The 21,638-nt window shown below is 44.3% G+C and overlaps 2 protein-coding genes across 4 annotated transcripts in view; one reads left to right on the top strand and one right to left on the bottom strand.

The window, feature by feature from the left end:
• Positions 1-21,638, bottom strand: part of DMAP1 (DNA methyltransferase 1 associated protein 1) — a 36,449-nt gene that overhangs the window by 10,427 nt on the left and 4,384 nt on the right. For 2 of the 3 annotated variants that reach the window (XM_062497096.1, XM_062497097.1), the window contains 7 exons: positions 20,459-20,614; positions 17,738-17,829; positions 17,144-17,339; positions 12,654-12,812; positions 11,351-11,518; positions 10,239-10,424; positions 7,302-7,373 (listed from right to left, as the gene is read on the bottom strand). In XM_062497096.1, coding sequence (XP_062353080.1) covers positions 7,302-7,373; positions 10,239-10,424; positions 11,351-11,518; positions 12,654-12,812; positions 17,144-17,339; positions 17,738-17,829; positions 20,459-20,560 — 975 coding nt within the window. In that variant the 5' untranslated portion in view covers positions 20,561-20,614. Of the gene's footprint in view, positions 1-7,301; positions 7,374-10,238; positions 10,425-11,350; positions 11,519-12,653; positions 12,813-17,143; positions 17,340-17,737; positions 17,830-20,458; positions 20,615-20,986; positions 21,040-21,638 lie in introns of those variants that run through there. The other variant, XM_062497098.1, reaches the window with a different exon arrangement.
• Positions 20,559-21,439, top strand: LOC134047011 (proline-rich proteoglycan 2-like). The gene is made up of 2 exons (XM_062497936.1): positions 20,559-20,635; positions 20,779-21,439. The coding sequence occupies exons 1-2, from the start codon at positions 20,559-20,561 to the stop codon at positions 21,437-21,439; spliced, it is 738 nt and encodes a 245-aa protein (XP_062353920.1).

The following is a 21,638-nucleotide window of genomic DNA, read 5'->3' as shown; positions in this document are numbered from 1 at the left end:
TTCATTTTAATTCCGTTTTAAGGTAAGCTTCTCCTTAAAATCAGCCTTGCCCAACCCAAGTCCTAAAAACATTAATCCTAAAACGTCCACACATCTGACCTGTGTCTGTACAGCTGTAAACTGTGGTTTTATGTACCAGCACCAATATTGTTCAGCATTATAATACAGCTCACTGACATTGAAAACCACCTTCCTTGTGGATTGCAGCAGCAAGAAACTTTCTCATTAGGCACTTTTTTCACGGATATCTTTAAAGTACCAAATAGTTTAGTGGATTTCCAGGAAGGAATGCTAAAGTTTCAAATTAATGTTTTTTGCATTTTCTGCCTGAAGGTCAAACATTCCTGGGCTGCACGGCTCTACTATGCAGGAGCAGAGAGCCTCCACTCCTGTGCATCTTTAAGACTCAAGGAAGGAAAGAACCATATTAAGTACTTCAGTCTTAGAGCTCTGGAATTTGAAAAACCTCAGCTGAAAAATTCAGTTTCAGATATGAACCTGCACATTTCTGAAATTCTGAAGTGCTTCACTGCATGGAACTGAAATGCTGCAGTGGAAGGTGGATGGGCAAATACAAAGACTATATACAAAAACTAGAAAAGTGTGAAATTGCAGGTATTCTCTGTCTCTATGAACATACATGCTCCCCTCTGCCCCAGCTTACAGCTATGGACTCTGTCTTCTGTCTGTGCCTGCTAATCTGCCACATTAAGATCTTGCACAGGTAAAAATAAGGAGTAATACCACTATGTCATCTCTCCTATGCTATGTGGGATATTAAACACACAACCATCTCTCTGGAGTGGAACATGACCAACAACTTGTTCCATCAGTGAGGCTTAATGCCAAATAAACCAATCTTTTAAAAAGAAAACATTTCTATAGCAACTTATGTAAATGGTTATTTAAGGGATTTTTGGACTGTGGTTAGACATACCTCACAAATTCCCAAATCAGTCGTGCAAAACTGTAAATTCTGTACTTGCATCCTCCTAGTAAATTAAACCAGTTTTACAGGAATATACCTAGTGAAAGCTTTGTCAAGATGAGGGAGGCCAACAGATACCAGAGAAGCTCAGCACACCTCAGTATATGGCAAAGAAGCAGCTCACTGGTCCTATAAACACTAATGCCTCATTGTTCACCTGCAGCACTGATTCAAGGGGTAAAGCTAAGATTTCCTGAAGGAACCTAAGTCCTGGGGCATCACTGTCTCAGCATGAAGGGTTTTCACCTGTGCAGGCAAAAGGGTCTTCAAAGCTCTTATACTCTCCCACCCTTTCCCCCCTGGAAATGGGATACAGATTGCTTTGAAACAGTACAAGTGGCCTAAAATTAGGGCTATTTGGAATCCACACAATGATGGCTGAGAACCTAGAAAGCACTAGCTTTCTTCCCATTTAACATGCAGGCTATGACAAGAAACAAGACACCTGAGAAGACAAGAGGAACTTGCACCTTGCCAGGACTGCCTGCCATTTTGAAGATGGACATCCTCTGGCAAGCAAAGTATTATCAGCCACTTACCAATCCTGAGATTGCTTGTCCTTAAACTCCTTTTGCTTTAAAAATAGTGCAAGCCTATAAAACAAATGCAAAAGGACTACAGAAAGTGTTTGTGTTATAAAAAATAAGAAAATACATGGTGCAGAACAAAGAACTGCACAGGACATTTTTACTGGTGGGTATTTTATGCTAAAAGCACATTACCAGAATGACACTACAGTAGTTTGCTTTAAGCAAATCTGCAGATTGCCAGATAGTCCTAATCCTGCCTTTCACTACAGGTATGGTGACCAAGCTGAGACCTGTAGAGATGGCTGCAGAAAATGGAAATGTCTGTAGCCTCTGAGCTGCATCTGACAGAACCAAATCAAGAGCACAGCAGTGTGTGCTGTGATTGCAGGGAGGGCTCTAAGACAGGCCACAGGAGGGGGAAATCAAGGACATTCTACCATAGTACAAGAATATCATGTAAACTTTCAGATCAGACACAGGAAAGTGTAGCAACACATGCATTTAGTCTTGAATTGATGTTGTTTTTCTCTTAAATAATTTAACTGAATCTCCACTTACACAAATGCAACAACCACAGTGACTAATTACAGTCCAATCATTATATTGGTTACACTAATGAAAGAAAAAAGTGATATATCTGGAGCTCTGCACATGTTACACACAATAAAATTGGCTGATGAATGACACCCGAGACTGTGTCACTATGGGCACACAAAGGTAGTAAAAGCTTCTCAAACTCAGGACTGACAAAGGTCCCTGAGGCCTCATACTGCATGGGCACTGTTTGGTACTGGATGATTCAACAGAAGCAGCAACATGGAGTGTCCTTCCAGAACTGCAATTTATTTTAAAGATCTCATTCCTGCACGCAGAGTGATCCCACTCCTGTACCCAGAGTGCTCTCCTGATACCTAAGAACCTACTAAGGCTTTGGTCCAGATGCTCTCCCACATCAATGACCTCCACAAAAAAAGGGTGATGGATGCATTTTCGTTCAGCAATTTAACATTAAGTGCCTTTTGGTTTAGCTAAAAAATAAGAATGGAGGAAAAGACGTGTTGGATTCACCTTCTCTAGATCATACACAATTTTGTATCCTTTGCAGTTCTCTTTAAAAATAAATACACCAATATTTCCATCTTACTTCATTCTCTACCGACAGGAGTTTGATTAGGAAATGCACCAGCACTCTCTTGGCCCTAATTAAAGGGCATGTAATACAACAAATAGATGGCAATGCCACAACATGAATTCGATCCAGCCTGTGTCATTTCTTCATAAGTTTTACCCACAGAAATGAGAGAACTACTTCCCTTCTACACCTCTGTCAAGACTCCCCATGGAAATTACTCCCAGACACTCTTTACAAGAGTGCAAATCATACAACTTCACTAATGAAAAATTGCTAGCAGAAGCAACAAGCACATCTCAGCTAACTAATCCATGGGATGCTCAGACCTGGAAACATAAACTTTCCCCACCTAATAAGGGTGTGTTGATCTCCATGAGATTGATGTCAGAACGCCTTGGAGTCCAATCAATACAAAGCAAATAAATAATTAATTGCTTCAAGTAATTAAATTTATCAAATCCAAATAAGAATAACTGGTATTTTATGGAACTGCTTCCAAAAGCTGAACCTCTGAAGGGATGATATTGATCACAGGAAGACAGCAGATGTGTCACATGTTCACTGCCTATGAGGTCTGGGTTTGCATTAATGATAGGGAAGGAACAGAGCCAGCAGTCTCCAATGCAGGGTAGACAACGAGCATACTTGGCCATTTAATTACTGATCAGATAAAATACAGAGAATAAACATGTCTCAACACGTATGTACAACCCCATCTTCCTCTAGAAATATCACTCACCTTGGACTTGCAGGAAGCACTTAGTTCTCACTCCCAGAAAAAAAAAAAATTAAGAACTCACACACATGCTTTCCCTGCCCAACCACAGCAAATTCTTATTCAGTAATCAGTGCTAAAAAGTGCTCAGAAGGCTACTAAATATTTAAAAGCTGGTGAATGTGAATATTTGAATCAATGGGTACTAAAGCTCTACTTGTAATTTTCCTTTCTTTACTTCTTTCTTAATTTGTTCAACTAGCAAATTGTCTATAAGATCCCAGTTAAGCAGAGGGAGTCAGTGCTGGCTAGAAGCCTTTTCTGAGGGGAGAAGGCCAGCTTTGAATGACTAAGCTGGAACATCCCTCAGTGCTTTCTGCAAACTGAGAATTCTACAAACATCTTTTCATCACAGGGTTTTGTTTTGTTTCCAGATGAGACACCACTCAATCAATTCTCTTCCAGTTCCTTTGCTTCCAAACCCATGACAACAAAGCAAGGACGCAGACATACACCTCAACATGCAGGAGTGGGTACAAACATCCACCCTTTTCCACGCATCACTTTCCTTCTTAAAAGCACTGCTGCAGTAATTCAACAGCATTACCAAACTCATACATTAAAATCCACAGACAGGGCTGAGAGACAAAAAACAACTTAAAACACGCTGCAGAGATGTTAAGTATGCCAGAGTCAAGTGCTCCAAACACAGAAAAGCCAAAGGTTATATTTAAAAGAAAGCTGAACATAACATGCTACAGAAACACTGTGGTGAAATCAGAACAAATTCAGTTCTGCCCTACTGAAGCAACATCATGCCCAGATCACAAACATGTGGGTACTGTTGGTTTGTCTGGATCCAGGAAAAGATCCAAGTTCAGCAACTCCTATTTTCCTTTCCTTCAGGCAGATCTGCAGCAAAACACTCCTCCCTCATAGCTCCCTGCTTTCCCTTTAGTCTTTTCTTCACCTTCCCCTGTTCAAATTTCCTACGCATCTCTTTTCTCTGGCTCTTTGGCTGTCTGACCTCCCATCTGAGCAGAGCTGCTATAACAAGAAGTTTTCCAGAAGTAATGCTTAGGATTAATAGTATACTTCTGATGTTATTTTCATAACACTGTTTTAATAACATCAAATGCAAAGGTCTAAAATTCTTTTCGAGAAACTCTTGGAAGGCTCACCCCTTCCCAAACATCTGCTACAGCCTCCTGTTCTCAGTGGCACCAAGGCAATACACTGCCTTGAATAAAGAGGAAGCTTTTCATAACACCCAGCTTCCTACTGCCTTAGAGAAACTTGCAGTCTGTGGTGTCAGGAGGCAGAGGGAAATCCCATGCAGAGCAAGGGCACAGGGGCTGTGGCCTCCTTTGCCGGTGGCCACAGTCCCATGGAGAACAATGGGAGACTGAGGCCAGTCTGACAGAAGGCAGCTTGTTGAAGTCACTGCAGAAGATTACTCTTCAGCGTCTGCTGAAGGAGAAACTTTCAGTTATGAAGAATAATGGCTGTAAGTGACTATTAATCCTCACAGGAGAAAAAAAAAAAAACAGTCTTCAAATTCAGCCTGTCCATAAGATCGTGTAAGCTTTAGCAACAGGGGGAATTTGAAGAGCCATGGCTATTGTCATAAAAACTACTGAGAACAAATTAAGTTGAATACAGATTCCTAACTTTTTCTTCAAGGACTCATTTCTATACATTAATTTTAACTCAGATTTCAGACTAATTGTAAATCCTCAGAAAAAAAAATCTCTAATCAAAGAGTAAGTGCTATTATCCTGGAGATGATATGGTACATTTTTCACACATGACAGAGGTTGAGCCCTGATCTCACGGCAAAATCTAACTTCACCTAACCACGAAGACATAAAGCACAGTACAAAAGTATAAAATAAAGGAGAACAACAGAAGCCTTTAGGTGAGGAGCTCTTTAGGTCTTCAGTCAAAAGAACTTACTGCAGGACAGCACAAGCTTTTAGAAATCATTTTTCAGTGTGCTAAGGGCAAAACATCTTATGCTGGATGTTGCCAGAGTATGAATTTCCAGCACTTCTTTCCAATTCCTCACTTAATCCTAGTTAGCCTCCACCCTGATCAATTCCACATCACTGGAGTTCAGAGGGTTTGCCATATAAATCCCACAAGTAAAATAATTTGGATTAGCATGGACTGTCAACTCCATAACATTTGGCACTCCAGCACCTCTTACCAGTTCAAAAGGCCTGTACTGACCTCATGCAATTAATTCTCCCCATCATGCATCTGTGAAACAAGTGAGTCTAATAGCACCCATTTTAAGAACAGGGAAGGCTTGGGTAAGGATGCCAGGTGACTGGCTAGAAGCCACAAATGAATTAATTTTCCTGGGTTAGAGGTAGGTTTCACATTTCCAAACAGCAAAGTATTGTTTGTTCACCTAGATCAGTGATGAACCATCTTTTTCATTCACAAACCACTGGTAATTCTAAGAACAGTATTTATGTCCTTAAAAGTTTCAAGAAGAACATAGAAAGCTGCTCTAGATCACTCCAGGAGCTTGGATACTGCAGGCTAAAAGTCTCTGAATCAGACTGCCATGCCTCAGCTTAGTACTGCATCTTGTGAGCATTAAAGGGAACAAATAAAAGCATGTAGCACCCGTTTTCATGAAGGCTGGGATTGGAATTGCCCCTTTGGCACACAAAAAGGCTGCTGGCTTTGCCAGATGGTTCCATCACTGATACATTATTGCTCAGCTTTTCTTCCAGAGGGGGTAAAATAAATAGAAAAGATCAACCATTACTTATTAGTTTTCAAAATCCAAATCAATCTCCATAAATTACTCTATTTATCTTAGTGCCAGAGAACACATCTGCCAAGTCTCAATAAATCTCAACAATTGCACTGCAGTCTTGCTTGTCTCTGGACTGGGATTTCCTCAAGGCTGTAGCACCTCACTGAAACAGGTATCCTGCAGATGATGGCACTGGGACACTGAAGGGCGCCTGCTGAGGCATCCCACCTTTGACACACACATGCACCAGTACATCAAAGCAGCATTGTCCCAAACACATTTCTATTAACAGCCAGCAAGATCTGAAACCATTCTGATATCAAAAGAACATTCCATAAAAACAGTCTTTTAAATCTATTAGGCCAAGTGAGGATGCCAGGCAAGGTATGCACTTATTCAACTTTGCTATAATAAAGCAATTAAAAATATATATATATTTGGCTAGAAAAAAACCAAAAAGTACTTGTATGGGCATACAGAATATTGCTAACAAAACTTATCTGAAAACATTCAGCTGAACAAGCAGGTTTAAGTTACTTGATATCCCAAAACCTGTGGCTAAGAATCAGGTGTCAAGTCTTGCTGATACAAGAAAGCAATACAAAAACATCAAGAAAGATTTTACTCAGAAATATCTCTGCAATAGATTGAAGACAGAGGCTTTTCTAAATAGTATCTTCTAAGATAATGTAAATAGAAAAGATAAAAATTATACATATTTATATGTTTCTGTTTTTCTCAAGACACAACCTGAACATTCAGTTCTTGATCATCTTAACTAGATGATTTTTAAGGTCCTTTCCAGCCTAAACCACTCCAAAAGAACCTCTCAGCTAGTAACACACATGCTGCAAGGGGCCCCTTTAGTTCTGGCTGTGAGCTCTGATTGGACTAGAAAGCTCCATTTGGTTCTGTTACAGATGTCTAACAGCAGAGCAGGCACATGAGTGACAAACACCAGCAAGTTCAGGTGCCTCTGCAAGGCAATGAGTTGGCTTCCAGAGAGCCAGCATTCCAGGTTTCTGAGTCTCCACATTTATGGGATTCCTTCCTTATTTTAGAGGCAAGAACTCAACTTTCTTTAGCTATAAAAGGATAAGGAGAGAGCCAGGCAAAGTGAAAGACATTAACAGAGGTCCCATGGGAACAGGACAAGAGCCTACCCTCTGGCTCCGCAGCGTGACACCTGCAGATTTGAAGTCAGGAAACTTGATGCCAGCAGTCTCAGGAACAGCCTGAAAGAGATTGAAACAGGATGTGTTGATGGAAGAAACACAAGAAAAACAAGATTTCATATAGAGACTATCTGAAGGGGAAACACGATTTCCTGTGACAGAGAACCACCTGCCACAGCCACATGTCAGACCTGGGGCAAGAGGAAAATCCCAGGCAAAGGGATTCAGTGGGAAAATCCCAAGCAATTCATTGAGAAAACTACTCCAGTTCAAGGCATCTTTGGAAAGCTCAAATATTTTTGGTCAGTTGGTTTAAATGCACTGCTCTGCACAGAGACTTTATATCCACCCACACAGAAACCCTGACCCTACATGGTATTCATGCATATTTGCACAGTAACGTCCTTATCAAACTTTGACCCATTTCACTGATCAAAACAGTCCAGGACTTCCCTAAATCTTGCCTTTTGACTGGAAACTCCCTAAGGAATGAGCTGAGAAACCTCTGATCTGTACAGACATGAGCCCACTAATGAGGATGCAAGAACTGCCCCCTCCCAGGAAGGCCTGCTGTTCATACATGTTTTGCCATTTGTCCACTCATTAGACAGTTTTCTTTCTTACTTCGTTTTTTAAGCACAGCATTAAAATGCAGCAAGCTTCCAATGCTTCTGCTGCTAACAGTAGAGCATATAGTTGCATTTCAACAAAATGGAAAAAAATAAATGCAATCCCTTACAAATCTATGCTGAGGAGCAAAGCAAAGGTGACCAGACTTTTAAACTATTAAACCAGGCTATCTGTGCACTGAATGGTTTAGGGTCCCCTGAATGGGTCAGCAATACTGACGACTCAAGCTAAGAATAGTCACACCCTCTGCAAAGCACATGCACAATTGCACTTTTTCCAAAACTACATCACCTCAAATCTCACCACTTCTTCGGAGACAGCATTTGCCTTGCTGCTCCCAGATTTCTCTGCAGAGAGGTACTGCAGCTTTCTCTTTCTTTGTTCCAGACAGCGCTGAGAGAGCCAGGACTGCCCCAAGATCATAAGAGATGCTGAAGGACAGTGACTCAATTTTTCAAGTTCCCTGTCAATAACTCTCACATCCCTATCAGCTATCTCTAAGTCTTGGTCTTGAGGTGGCACCCTGCAAACCACTCTGCATGGCCAGGCATTAGTATTATTTCAGTTATCTGCTGTCTGTCCAATAAACAGAGGACCCAGGAAAAGATTCCTAAACATGACTATGAAGGAAAAAGTATTCTCTAACTACCAACAGGGCTAATGAACTTATGGAGATCACTTCGATCATTGGTAGGATATAGCCTCCCTGCTTACATTATTAATTACAAACAAGGCTGCAACCAAAAACCATCTTCCCTGCTTCTTCTGAATGAAGGCTGGCTTCCAAACTCCCCAAACTCTGCCCCTCAGCCTGTTGCTGAACACCCTGACATAAGCAGTGTGGGAAAATCAGCACTGTTGCCTCAGCCAAGCCAATTCTGACTTGCATTCAGCAATAAGCAATTAAATGGGCTCTTTTGCCTCATGTGTCTGTACAGCCTGTACATGCTGCAAACGCTTCAACCTCAATTGACTCTTTGCTAAATGATTTTCCTTTGTTGAAATGATGCTGATGCAGCTCCCGATTCAAATTCTTAGTTAAAATGCAATTTTTTTCTTAACATTTCCTGGCTATGGTTGGTAATTGACTCCTAATGGACTCTGTCATGGTTGAAATGATGCTAGTGCAACAACAGAAACTGCTTCTCTGCCCACCCTGGTGTGCCTATGCACTACATGCCTGCAAACAGGCCCCAGCCAACACTTAGGGGTGGACTCCCTCACCCTGGCATCCTCAGCATCCTTCCAGCCCCGTTCTCCAGCCCTCTTTTTCTCATTACCACCAATGACAAACTTATTTCTCTACAGGGAGATATGCCAGCCATGGCTGAGTTTTCCCAGAACAACCCTTAAGGGAATTCAGTGCACAAGATGCCCAGTGATACTACACTCATCACATAGCAGGGACACACATGGGACACGACGCAGCAGAAGTGTTTTGAGGAAGTGGTAGCCATTAGGCAGACTTCAAGCAATAACTGTCTAGAATTCACTGCTTCCTCCTTACACTCTCTGTAGAGAATCTTTTGGAGAAAAATGGCACAATTGCTCTCTGTTCACAAGGTGGAGGGACAGGAATTCCCAGGGACTCACTGTAAACATCTGATATTTTTTAACAGCCCTTTCCTACTGAAGGTGCTGAATTTAGATCAGTCCATGCTGTCCTCCTTTCTCCAGAAAGGGAAACTGAGGCAGCATCAAATGTGAACTGAAAGCTGTGTTCTGGGCTCCTCAGACTGCAGCTCAGCTCATGGAGAAACAGCAATAGTTCCCAGAATACAAGAGTTCCACAGCAGGGCTGCTCTGATCACAGCAGAGGATCAGGGGAGAGACATGTACTGAATTTGGGGAGATGCTGCTGAGATCCAGGAGCTGGGGAAGAAACCAAAACCTGAACTAGAAAAAGAAGGTAGGTGAAAGACAAGGGGTTTGTGGACCAACCCTACACAGCAGTAAGAGAACACACTCGGAAGAATCAGGGAGATGCTTCTCCTTGCCATGATGCGAATGGTTGGCATTACTTCACCCCTTTTCTCAGGCATGGAAAGAGAAACAGGACTTAAACCAGCATTTTTCAAATGGGGGAGAGACCAAGAGCACACCAGGGGATGCTGACAATGGCTGCCTTACACCAATCTGGCTTCCAAAGATGCAACCAAAAAACTTCTGCCAGAAGGCAGCCAGAAGGTACTCCCCCCACCCAAAAAGGGCCTGATCCCCACAGCACTGCTGCAGAAAACATGTTACCCAGCCAGAGCATAAACAGGGTAATGGGGAAAAAATAGAAATGTTTACAGGCTTCTCTGTCTCCTTCTTCTGTGGCAGCTTCTTCTTGGGAGCCTTGCGCTCAGCACGCCTCTGCTCAGTGGTGGTGTCAGCAGCTGTGATGAGCTTCTGCAGATCTTGGGTTCTCTTTTCTCTCTCTTTCTTCCTGGTTTCAATTTTGCGGAGCTCCTGGATGAGGTATTCTTCTTCTGCCACCTGCAGACCAGAGCACGTCAGGGCAGTCAGAGAGCAGAGGAGGCCTGGTGAGGCAAGGGGGCCATCTACCGATAACAGCTCTGCCCTGGGCCAGCCCGGGAATGATTTTATGCTCCTGCCTAACTTCCTGGATTTGTAGAGCATGTTACACTCCATAACCTTACCCTGCACTCATGGCAATGCCACTCTACAATCTGGCAGGTACTGTATCACAACATTTATGATGCACCCTTCAACAATCCATAAATTACTAAACCCATCTTCCAGAAACCAAAAGCACAGACAGAAGGGTTAAAAAATGCGCTGAAGCTGCAAATACAGTGTTGTGAAAAGATTGCTCCCCTCCCCAGACATAGCATATAGAACCCAGAACAGCTATGCCTAGTACTGACACCTGTCAGCGGGGGGAAGAGGCAGAATAAGTCACATATGGACTTCTCCTTGGAGGGAACTAACTGAAAAGGATGCTCTCCCCCAGCCTATGGAGAGCACACCTTCTTAATCTCTAAAATTTAGGACCATTACATGGTTTCAACATACAGAAAAACTAAGCATGCAGTTTTAGACTTTAAAAATCTTTCCAGAAAACATCAAATAAATAATTCTCGCTCCACAGGACTCCTGTATGCCTAAGGACATTGAGAATTTGCTTCTATCACAGGACTAATACAGTCAGTGTCAATGAGAAATTCCTGGCAGTTACCAGAGACCATTACTCTGCTCATGTAGGCCTCTCTCCTGGATAGTCAGATTTCTCCATTATTATTATCCTATAAAACTCCTTAAAGGGACCTAAGCCCTGCTCAGGTGCTGCTTTTTTCTTGTCCAGCCCTTCTTTATCTTTCCCAGCCTCCGGTCTGCATCATACATCTACTATTTCAATTTATCAATCTTCTGGAGAAGTGATGCTCTCCTCCCCAAGTTACCTGCTCTGGTGTCCTATTGTAAAGCCTTTCCAGCTGTTCCTTCCTTCGTCTCTCATGGCCAGCATCAAAGACTGGGATTTTTAGGTCTGTGCCTGGAGCTGCACGAATGTTTGCCAGCTTGGCACAGATGTGGTAATACCGTTCCTTCAGGTCCTCCACTGACCTTTTCTGTGGAAGACATCACAGGAGGACAACATTATGGAAGAAGTAAGCAAAGCCTTGTGCAGTAGCCACCTAAGGACCACCAGCTGAAGGATGATCACATACAGCACAAGGCACAGTGCCTGGGAGGAAGGCCAGCAGGGGCCCTTGCAGGTGCCAGGGGAATGACAGGAAAGGAGGAGTTTCCCAGCGAGCTGCATGAATTAACTGTCATGGGTTCACAGCTACTGTTTTAAAAACACCCACCAAAAGATCCAACAGTGCTGAGGGTTTAGAGACAATACAGCAGTGAAGCATCCTGAGCAATGAAGATAAAAGGATGCAAGGAGAGTTGAGAGGAGAAATCCTGCAAGCAGGAAACCGCAGCAAATGTGCAGGTCTCCGAGTTGCTCCAATGGTCAATCAAGTCACAGCCAAGAAGGTATCAGCTGCATCAATTCACTGCCCATGATTTCATGAAGTCTGAGCTGTATTCTGTTAACCCAAGCACAAAAGATTTTGGGCTGCTCAGCTGGGCATACTCTTTATTTTACTTTGCTACAGACACTTCATGTGAGCATTTCAGAGGATAACAAAAACAGCATTTAGGGCTGTTCTGCAGATGTCACATTATTCCCCATGTCACCAGGAGGCATGGAAGCAGTACAGATCAGCAATCATGACTCCAGGGTTGCAATTTCAGATGGCTGACGGTGCACTTCACAGCAGAGATGATGGAAACCTGCACCATGTCAGACCACAAGTCAGGAACAGCACCAGGGAGAAGCCCCAGCCCCCAGGGTGCTTTGGCAGATCCTTCTCCAAGGGCCTAGACTGAAATCCAAAACACTTAGCCTGCTGAAATAAACTCTCCATCTGCCTTATCTTCAAGGAACAACAAGCTGTTCTCCTGGCAGGTGCAAACCTTCTAACTTTCTAATAAAACACAACAGGGAATGAGAACAAGTCACAGTGGATTTAATTACAAACGAAGCAAGCCGCAATGCCTTCTGCTGGAAATTCAATATTCCTTGCTGCCAATAATTCATTATTTTCCCCTAATTAAGTTGATATAAAGGGTAATTTGGTCTTTCAAGTGCAGAAAACCCTGCACATGCCATAGCAGCAGGTTGCTAGCAGCAACTCAGCTCCCAGGACCCACCTTGAACTGCTGGTGATCGTAGCGGTCGTGAATGACCACAAAGCGCAGATCAAAGCGCCGAGCCAGGTCAAAGAGATGGTCTGTCTCAGCTTTGGTCCACGCGTCGTCGTGGAGATACATCTGGTACTCCTGCTCTGAGTAAACAGGAACCTGCACTGTCTGTGGAGAGAAGAGAAAACCATGGTAGCTCTCCTGCAGCACTGCCCTCCTCACTGCCAAGATACCTGAGCCAAGAGCATGAGCACAGCACTGACAGGAGGTGCAGGCAATGACAGGAGGACCCTGAGCAATGAGTCCTGACAGGAAACATGAGGAGCAGGCAGAGGACCTGATATGGAGCAATGTGTGATCCCAAGGCCATAATGAGATACTCAGAGAAGCCTACCAGGAATTACTGCCTAGGATGTTGAAACCTATTTCAGATTGGTTGACACAGGCAGAGGTCAGCAACCCACATCCTGACTACGGGTTTCAAAATTTCAGGCTAACATGACAGTGAAACCAAAGATTCAGCCCACGTCCCTGCATTCCTCCCATACAGCAAAACCAATACCTTGGCACAAAGTGCTCTGACAATTAACTCTTTACTTGGGTTGGGACATGCTCACTTGTACAGGAAGAACAGGAAAGGCAAGGAGCAGTAATCCCCAGCCTTTAGCACACCTTCTGCTTTGATACTTCTTTCATGTTTGGTGCAGACAGTATCATGAAGATCTTGAAGACTATGTACCGTACAACTGAAGGCCATGAACTTGGCAAGTAACTTTGTCCCTCCTTTCCCCATAGATCTTTTCCCCAGCAGAATGACAGAACCAAATGACAGTCCAACTCCCACAGTACCCCAGGTGCCTAAAAGACCAAGTCCATATTACTGTCCCCAGCCTGGAACTGCCCTGCAAGGGCTCTATCCAGAACACAGGTGTCACATGAGTACTATAGAAACAGCAAAAACACTTACTATATTAGGGGAAATCCTAGCATGTGGTAAAGCAAAAGTGTAAACAAGCCTGTGCTTTCCTCACTTATTCCCCCTCACTCACTTCCTCAAGCAGCAACTTTGCTCAGCCTAAGGAGGTTCTGCCTCCAGAAGAAAACTGTGTGCATGCAGGTAGCAGATGTGCTTCAATGCCTCAGTGGTTTTGTGTCCTGTCACCAGAAAAGTCATCCTCATGAACTCCATACAGCTCGGAGGAGCATTTTTGAGCTTCCAAATAACAGCTTCTTTAGATCTACTGGCCTTCCTCTGTCATTTAGACACAGAAACTCAAAGGTGAAGCAGATTTCTTGGGGATGTACTGAACCTCAACCTTCAAGTACCACTTCCACTGGGAGCAAAGCCATCTTACCAGACACTCTAATGATGTCCCATGCACAGCATGAAACAAAATAATTTCTAGAGGAGCACATACACATGAGAAGAGCCAGCAGGGCCCTCTGCAATGGATGGAAGGGAAGGTGGCAGATGCCTCATCAGACAAGAGAATGCAACAAGAGCAAAGACACTTCCAAAACACTTCCTCAGTCCCCAGTCACGGCTGCTCAGGTGAGAATCACTGAGAAATCAGAAGGTGGGAACAGATGGGAAGTTTGAGCCAACCACTGGCTGACTATACATTCAAATGCAACATAACCATGAAAAGGCAAATACAACCCCCAGAGAGGGATTTCCAGCAGAAACTGGCAGTGTTTCAACTGCACAACAAGAATACTGGCAGGAATACCAACTACAACACTAGTGATCCCTGGTCAGGAAAGATGCACTGAAATGGAAACAAGTACAGAGAGCATGAGTAATGGGGTGGTGAGCTTGTCTTCCCACAGCAGACTGGAAGAGAATGCAGCCTAGCAAAGCAAGTCTGAAAGAGAATCTGACTGCAGGCTTCAAGTATGCTAGATGAAATGAAAGGAATACTCATGGGAAGAAAAGAACAACTGAAATAAGAACAATGAAATTGACTTGCAAAGAAATGCCAATTTAACATGGAGAATTTAACCTGGAAATGAAATGGAGCAAAGACAATCTAGAAGAGCTTCCCAAGGAAGCACAGGGCAGGAAAAGCCAAGTGCTTTTCAAAAGGAACTTGACCAGTTTATGAAAGGGACTAGATTGTGGCAGGGCCTGAAAGAGCCAAGAGGAGGATTTAACGGCCCAGAAAACCTCTCTCAGTCCAATATTTCACACTATAAACTCACAAAATTTTGAGTACTAAATTAGCTGAAACTGCTCAAGATTCTGGAGCTACAAGACAGCTCTGTGAAAACATCAGCATAATGCCTAATAGAGGCAAAAATACAAACTAAACAGTAAAAATTATGAGGGAGATAGAGAAAAACAGCCTACATAAACCCACCATGCTCTCGTAAGTGGATCACTCACTCCTATTCCATTCATTTCAAAAGAAAGAACATTTGAGAACAAGGGAGTGCACAGGAGGGCCATGTCCCATTACAGAAAACACAGTACACAGCAAGGACAATTTACTACATCACGTAACACAATGAAGGACTTTAATCAGAGGGACTAAACCTCAAGGCAGCAGCTTGAAATGAGCAGAAGAAAGCACCTTCACACACCACACAAAATTAACCTGAAGAACTCAGTAGCATGGGCTACTCATGAAGCAGCTTTCTGCCCTGAATGAACCTAGCAAGAATTATTAAACACAAATTTCAAATTAAGAAATTCTTAAGCCAAAGACCACCAGAAGGTAGGAAAATGTATTTGCCCCATTCTCATACTCTTTTGCTCAGCCTTTACTGATGGTAGCAAAAAAAAAAAAAAAGAGTACTGGCTGAGAGAGGGCTTTGCTCTAACATCAGCAAAGCTGCTTTTATACTCCTATTTGACACCCTGAAACAAGGCTCAGCATACATGGTGAAACCCAAGTTCACATTTCGGATCTCACAAAAAAAAGGAGGAAATTGTACTGGAGACTGGAAGCACAGACAAAAGGGAAAACAACTGAGCAGTGACCCAGGAGCTTGGTTAAAGAGCTTGAGCAACCAACAGGACAGACTACACCAGGCACATGCCAAGGGGAAAGAAAGATTCAGCCAGAGGTATATCAAGTATGTGATAAGAAACCCAAGAGAGAAAACTAAGTAAATTTCCTCTGATAAAGCAAAAATATCTGCAAAATTCTTCATCAGTACCTTCAACTTTCTCAACTACAGCACCACAAGGATAACAACTTGCTCCTGATATCATGTAATTGTGCACTTGCAGATGGCAAAGGTCTGTACCACTAATCTAAAGGTTACAGCCTTGCTGAAGGCTCTTCTGTGTGTCAGTTCACAGTACCTGATAAAGTTAAGGAAACGAGAATCATATAATTAAGGCACCCATATGTGATGTGTGGCCCCCTCTGATAAACTCAGTTGAACTCAGCCAAAACCAGTTCCAGCAGTAGAGTCTTAGAGACAATTAGCCTCACAAAGTTTCACTCAGACAGCTAGGTAGGTGCTTCAACTAAGTGAGTCATACTTCAGACTTCCACCCCAGACATCAGAGAAGAGATACCACAGGAGGCTCTTACCAATGTCCCAGCTAGAGGAAAAGCATCAGTCAGAGCTTGAGCCTTATAACATATAAGGTCAACCAACCACTTAACTCTGCAGGAAGCCAAGCTTTGTTAGAGCTGATGCTCTGTGGGTTACAAACTTAAAATATTGTATACGGTTACACACAAGCAGAGCTTTTGTGGAATCATGTTAGCACAGGGTTTTTTCACTCTTTCAGATTTGCATCATGAAGGGAGTTAAATTACATTATGGAAGCACCCTAACTCTGCTCCTTCCAAACTCTGGAGGTCCTGACTTTGAAGTATAAATCTTGATGTAGTTTTCTTTGTGCATACACATGAAAGGCCCAGCCACTCAAAGCAGATACATCTGGGACAAAAGACAGCAGGAGATTACAACAACACATTGTGGCAATTTAATGTAAGACGCAAAGAACAGGGGACTGCACCACACTGATACCACGAGAGCAATTTCAGAGGGAAGGCAAAGTAATTCAGCATCTGTGCTGGAATCTGGCCAAGAGGTTGCAAGCCACCTTTTTGGCCATGAAGCTCAAGCGATTTTTTTCATACTGAGCAAAATAACAAGACTTAAGACTTTTATGTCTCACTCAGAATAGAATACCTTTTACTACTCTGAGCCTATAATCAAGGGGAAGACGTTGGTCAGGAACAGAGGTACATATCACAAGTCCTCCTCACCAAATTCATGACTACACACCTGAAACACCAGTGTGTCTAGCAAGCTCTGACCACACACAAAGCCCACTTCCCCTGAATGATTTGGAGATATCAGTCCATGGTCACATGGCTGCAGGTCATGCTGCAATTCAAAATACAATTACCAAATCTAACTCAGCCTTCACTTGTTGAAAGAATCAACTTCCTGTCTGGACAGCCAAGAAACCGACTGAAGGGTATTTTCCAGCCGCTATTTATATACTTTTGTTTGAAAGTGCTCCCACTTACTTTATTAAATCTGGCAAAAGGGTAATCCTTCCCTTCCTCTGCTGCTCTCCTCCAGTGGTAGAACATGGCTCCATCTTTCCTCGCTGGGTTGGTGAAAGGCATCCACTTCCACGGCCGGACTTTCTTGGAGCCCAGTTTTGCTTTGACTGTTCGGTAACCCTGAGTTGTATCACTTGGCAGCAGCGGAGGTGCATCCCTGTGGTGGAGAAAAGTGCTGGTGATGAGAAGTAAGAAGTAGCCCAAGACAAACCCAAACAGATTTCAGGCTCTGAATTCTTTTTGCAGATATAAAAGCAGTGCTAGTCCCAGCTAAGATTAAGAAAGAATTAGATACAAAGGATAAGAGTGCTGGTTTCTCTGCATTAGATTATTTTGCCTGTACCTAATTGATTTCCTATATCAAGCAAACCCCTCAAATTTAGAAGAGAGAAAACAGACACTGTCCATGACTAGGAGAAAGGCACAAGCATGGGCTGAGCACAGAGGGGAAATCACTCTGGGAATCTAGACTGCCACTGGTTTCAAGAGGATGCTGCCCTGCCACCAAAAGCCCAGGCCACCCCACAACATGCACAGATGACCATGCGCTCTTACTTTTTGTCAGAATAGAGGAGTGCATAAACCTCTCGGTGCATTCCTTCCGGCCTCTTAAACGTCAATGTCTCTGAAGATTTCTTGGATTTTTTCTGAAACAAAAGAACTACACTTTAGATTCAGAAGCAGAAATTCCCGGAGGAACATTAAAACATTATAACTTGGTGCCCTGTGATGGTTTTTACTTTTATCTGGTTTTAGACACCTTGAATTTCTCCAGGAGAGTGCCTGTTCCTGGTGGAAGACACTGACAGACAGAACATACCCACTTTCAGTGATAGGGCTCACCAGTAACCACATTTACTCTTGCTGATAACACATTTAAATTCCAAGCTGAACATCTGGCTGTAGATTGCAGGGGCTGGTGCACTAAGTCTTTTCTTACTAGGCAAGCACTGTCCTCCCTCAGAAATATTAACTCATTTTATTAAGTGATTCTCTACCTTTTTGAGAAGATAGTAAGTATGAATTTTTTTCCCATTTTTTTAATAGATTTTGTCACTTCATTCTGCAGCAGGTTCAGTTTTTACCATCTGTGATTATACCCTTGCAGTAGCCCCTCAGAAAAACCCAGTATCACCTACCAAAGTTCTCCAGTCCCAGCTCCACTCTCCCATTTACACAGCAAACAATTTTTTGACAGTTTCTTCATAACAGGAATTCAGTGCACATAATTCAGCCTGGCCCCTAAACCCCTGACAGAATCGATGGTCTTTAAGACACAGTCCAACACATATACATATACAAGTTTATCAGTAATCAACTGTATCAGGTCATCAGTTTTGGATTCAGGTGGGTACAGTGACAGAAACACTAAGAAGTTACACTTGATTTACCAGGGAAAAGTTTACTGAGCATTTGATCTAACTGTACCATCTTTACTAGCCCAGCCACTACTATTACATACTTGTTTACCATATCTCTACCAAATTTTAAATCAGAACATTTTTCACTACTAAAACTAACACTGCATCATAAATTGTGTTAAATCCATACAGTCACCTTTATTAAGCAAATTCAAGATTCCACCAAAAAAAAAAAAAAAAAAAAAAAGTCCCTGTCATTTTGGACTACAACTACTTTCCATAAAACTTCATGACAGACATGCATTATGTCAGCACCTTTTCATCCCTAATCAAACACCTTCTCCTAGTGTGTCCATCACTTTGCCCAGGAGCAATATAAGGCCAACCAAGGCAGTTACCTACAGGTCACCACACACCCTGTGTGAACACAGGCTTCTGGAATTCCCCCAAAGTTCCCAGATTTATTAAAAGTTAATATCAGCAGGCCAGAGATCAGCTCAGCCAGCTCTTTTAGGAGTTGAGAACAAATTACTTGGTCATGCTGATTTAAATGTTTTTATGCCTAGTAATTTTTATTTTAACATTCTCAATCGCTAATGGACTGGAAAGGACTTCATGGTTCTCTTGTGATTTCAAGACATCAATCCGTTTCTTTTCTAATTGAGAACAGATCTATATCCTGAGCAAGTGCTGCACTGTTATTAGCAACTTTGCACTCTCCATGTGAGAGTTAGCTGTTAGCTCACACCTTTGGTTTGGCTTGGCTTAGTTTCAGTACTTTGTAGAAATTCAGAATGTTTCATTCAAGCGGCCTCTTGCACCCCTCCCAAAACTTTTCACTGCACCTTCCCTTCCTCTTTTCACACTACAGTATACTTGAGGAGAAAACCATCTTGGTCCCTGCCCCAAAGAGACAGCCAGCAACCAGTAATCCTTTGGTCTCTCTGCTGCCTAACACACAAACACATTTAAATCAAAGAACTCACAACTCCAAACACTCAGTAGCAACACTGCAGGCTGAATCCAGCCAACAGGCTGCTCACCAGACACTGTTCACCAACATAGCTAATAACTGAGAATTTTAACATTTCAGTCTTTGAATGACTGGAACTTACTGGTTTTCTATTGCACCAGTTACACTGTGTGCCTTAGCCCTAGCAAGGCAGTGAAACCACAGTGCTTCTCTTCAGAGACAAACGTTTCAGTGGAGGCAAACAATAACAGTCAGGAAGAGCTTTTAGGGATGGGTTATGTATGTTTAGTTTTGTTTTTATTTCTTCCCCAAATACACAGGCTTTACTTCAAATCAGACCACCTCAGTACCAGAGAGTACCCTGGGCTCATTTCAAAGTATCCCCACATCTCATAATGACTCCTAAACTGACCTTCCCGAAACCTTGCAAAACATGGGACAGCCAAGACGTTGCCCAAATTCAAAATACAGAAGACAAGATACTGTAACACATTACCATACAGAACATAGCACATCATGTCACACATCCTTAACAGAGCTTACTAACTTGCCACATTCCCACAGGCAATCCATCCCAGTTATCCAAAACCCCACACACCTTCCCCACACAGGTTGGAAGACTTCTGTCATTCAGACTAGTCAGACGATATTTTATTTCTTCTAAAACAAAACTGTGTTATTTCAATTTGCTTTGAGGCTAGATACTTCATAAAATGACAATTTTAGATAACAGCTGAGAATGTCCTGGAGCCTGGCCCAGCTCAGCAGGACACCACTTACACAGCTCCAGCTTAAATCCCACACCAGATGCCATGGCACAGGTAACTAAGAAGGTACACACTTTATACCGTATATTCTTCTAATATTAACCCCAAACACCACATGCAAGGTCAGTGCGTGCCTAGAAATCACGCAGCAGCCCCTCCGGGGAATGCAGTTCACCTTATCCGAGTTGATGATGTCCTTTTTGTTGATGGTGCCCGTGTTCTCTGACTCCACACCTCCCAGTTCCAGGATGTCCCGTACATCTGCCCCCGTCGCCATGTCTCCGCCTGCCCTCTGGCCTTCTCTGCGCCGTCCTGTCCGTCCCCTCCAGCTCTGGGAGGGCGGGAAACCGGGGTTCGGGGGTTAACACCCGCGGGGGTATCCCGGACTCATACAAACACGCGTAGGTGCGTGTGTATACACATACACACACGGATATCTGCACACACACACGCATATACATGCACACGCACACTCACACACTTATATCTACATAGACACACACCCCCCTCGGCCGCCTCCCATCCCCCCGCCAGGCCCAACAACGGGGCCTTGCACCCGGCGGGTCCCGGGGGTTCCGCACGCCGCGCCCGCAGCCCGCAGCCCCGCGGGGGGATCACGGGAAGCCCGCAGGAGGGCGTGCGGGACGCGGCGCTCCCCGCGCGGCCGCGACCGCCCCGCTCCGAGCGGGACCCGCGCACCCACCGGCGCCGGCTCCGCGGCCACCGGGACGTGCGGCGCATACGGCGGTCCGGGCAGCGCCGCTTCCGCTCCCGCCAAGAGGCGCCCGGAAGTGCCCGGAGCGCTTTGGGGGACGCACCACGCGGGGAGGAGGGAGAAGGATGGCGGGTTCGAGTCCCGCTGCTGGCAGGTGGTGGCCGCCCGGCCCGAGGCCGCCGGCGCCGTTTTCCCCGCGGTCCCGCCCGGCCCCAGCGGGGTCCCGGCACCCCCGTCCCGCTCCGAGCGCACGGGCCACTGCGGGCGCAGCTCGCTCCCGCGCCAGGAGGTGGCAGCACCGCCGCGCCTGACCGGCGCCTCCGAGCCAGGCCCGCGGGGCGGGGGGCGCCGCGGATCCGCTCGTCGCACCCACCGTGCCTGCCCCCGTTGCCGCGACCCCGTGCCCTCGGGGACTCTGCTGTCCCGGGGTCCCGGGACTGACCCTAGTTTCCTGCACAGCTCCTCGCCCTCATGCTCTATGCTACAGAGCCGCAGCGCTCACATGAGGCAGCCCGGAGTGAAAGTTTTATTAGTAAGACTGTCCTGTTTCCTCTTCCCTGTGGGAAAAGATGGGGGAACAAGGAAAGGGGAGAAAACAGAGTGGGGCCAGGCGGGACTTCGAGAAATCACCTTCCTGCCA

Source organism: Cinclus cinclus, chromosome 8, assembly GCF_963662255.1.
Source record: "Cinclus cinclus chromosome 8, bCinCin1.1, whole genome shotgun sequence".
Classification (NCBI taxonomy): Eukaryota; Metazoa; Chordata; class Aves; order Passeriformes; family Cinclidae; genus Cinclus; species Cinclus cinclus.
Note: the sequence above shows the minus strand (reverse complement) of the source record. Positions and strands in the feature narration are given on the sequence as shown.

Coding starts and splice junctions, on each gene's coding strand:
- LOC134047011 (XM_062497936.1), top strand. CDS start 20,559: ATGTCTCCGCCTGCCCTCTGGCCTTCTCTGCGCCGTCCTGTCCGTCCC. Junction 20,636..20,778: donor TGGGAGGGCGGGAAACCGGG/GTTCGGGGGTTA, acceptor ATATCTACATAG/ACACACACCCCCCTCGGCCG.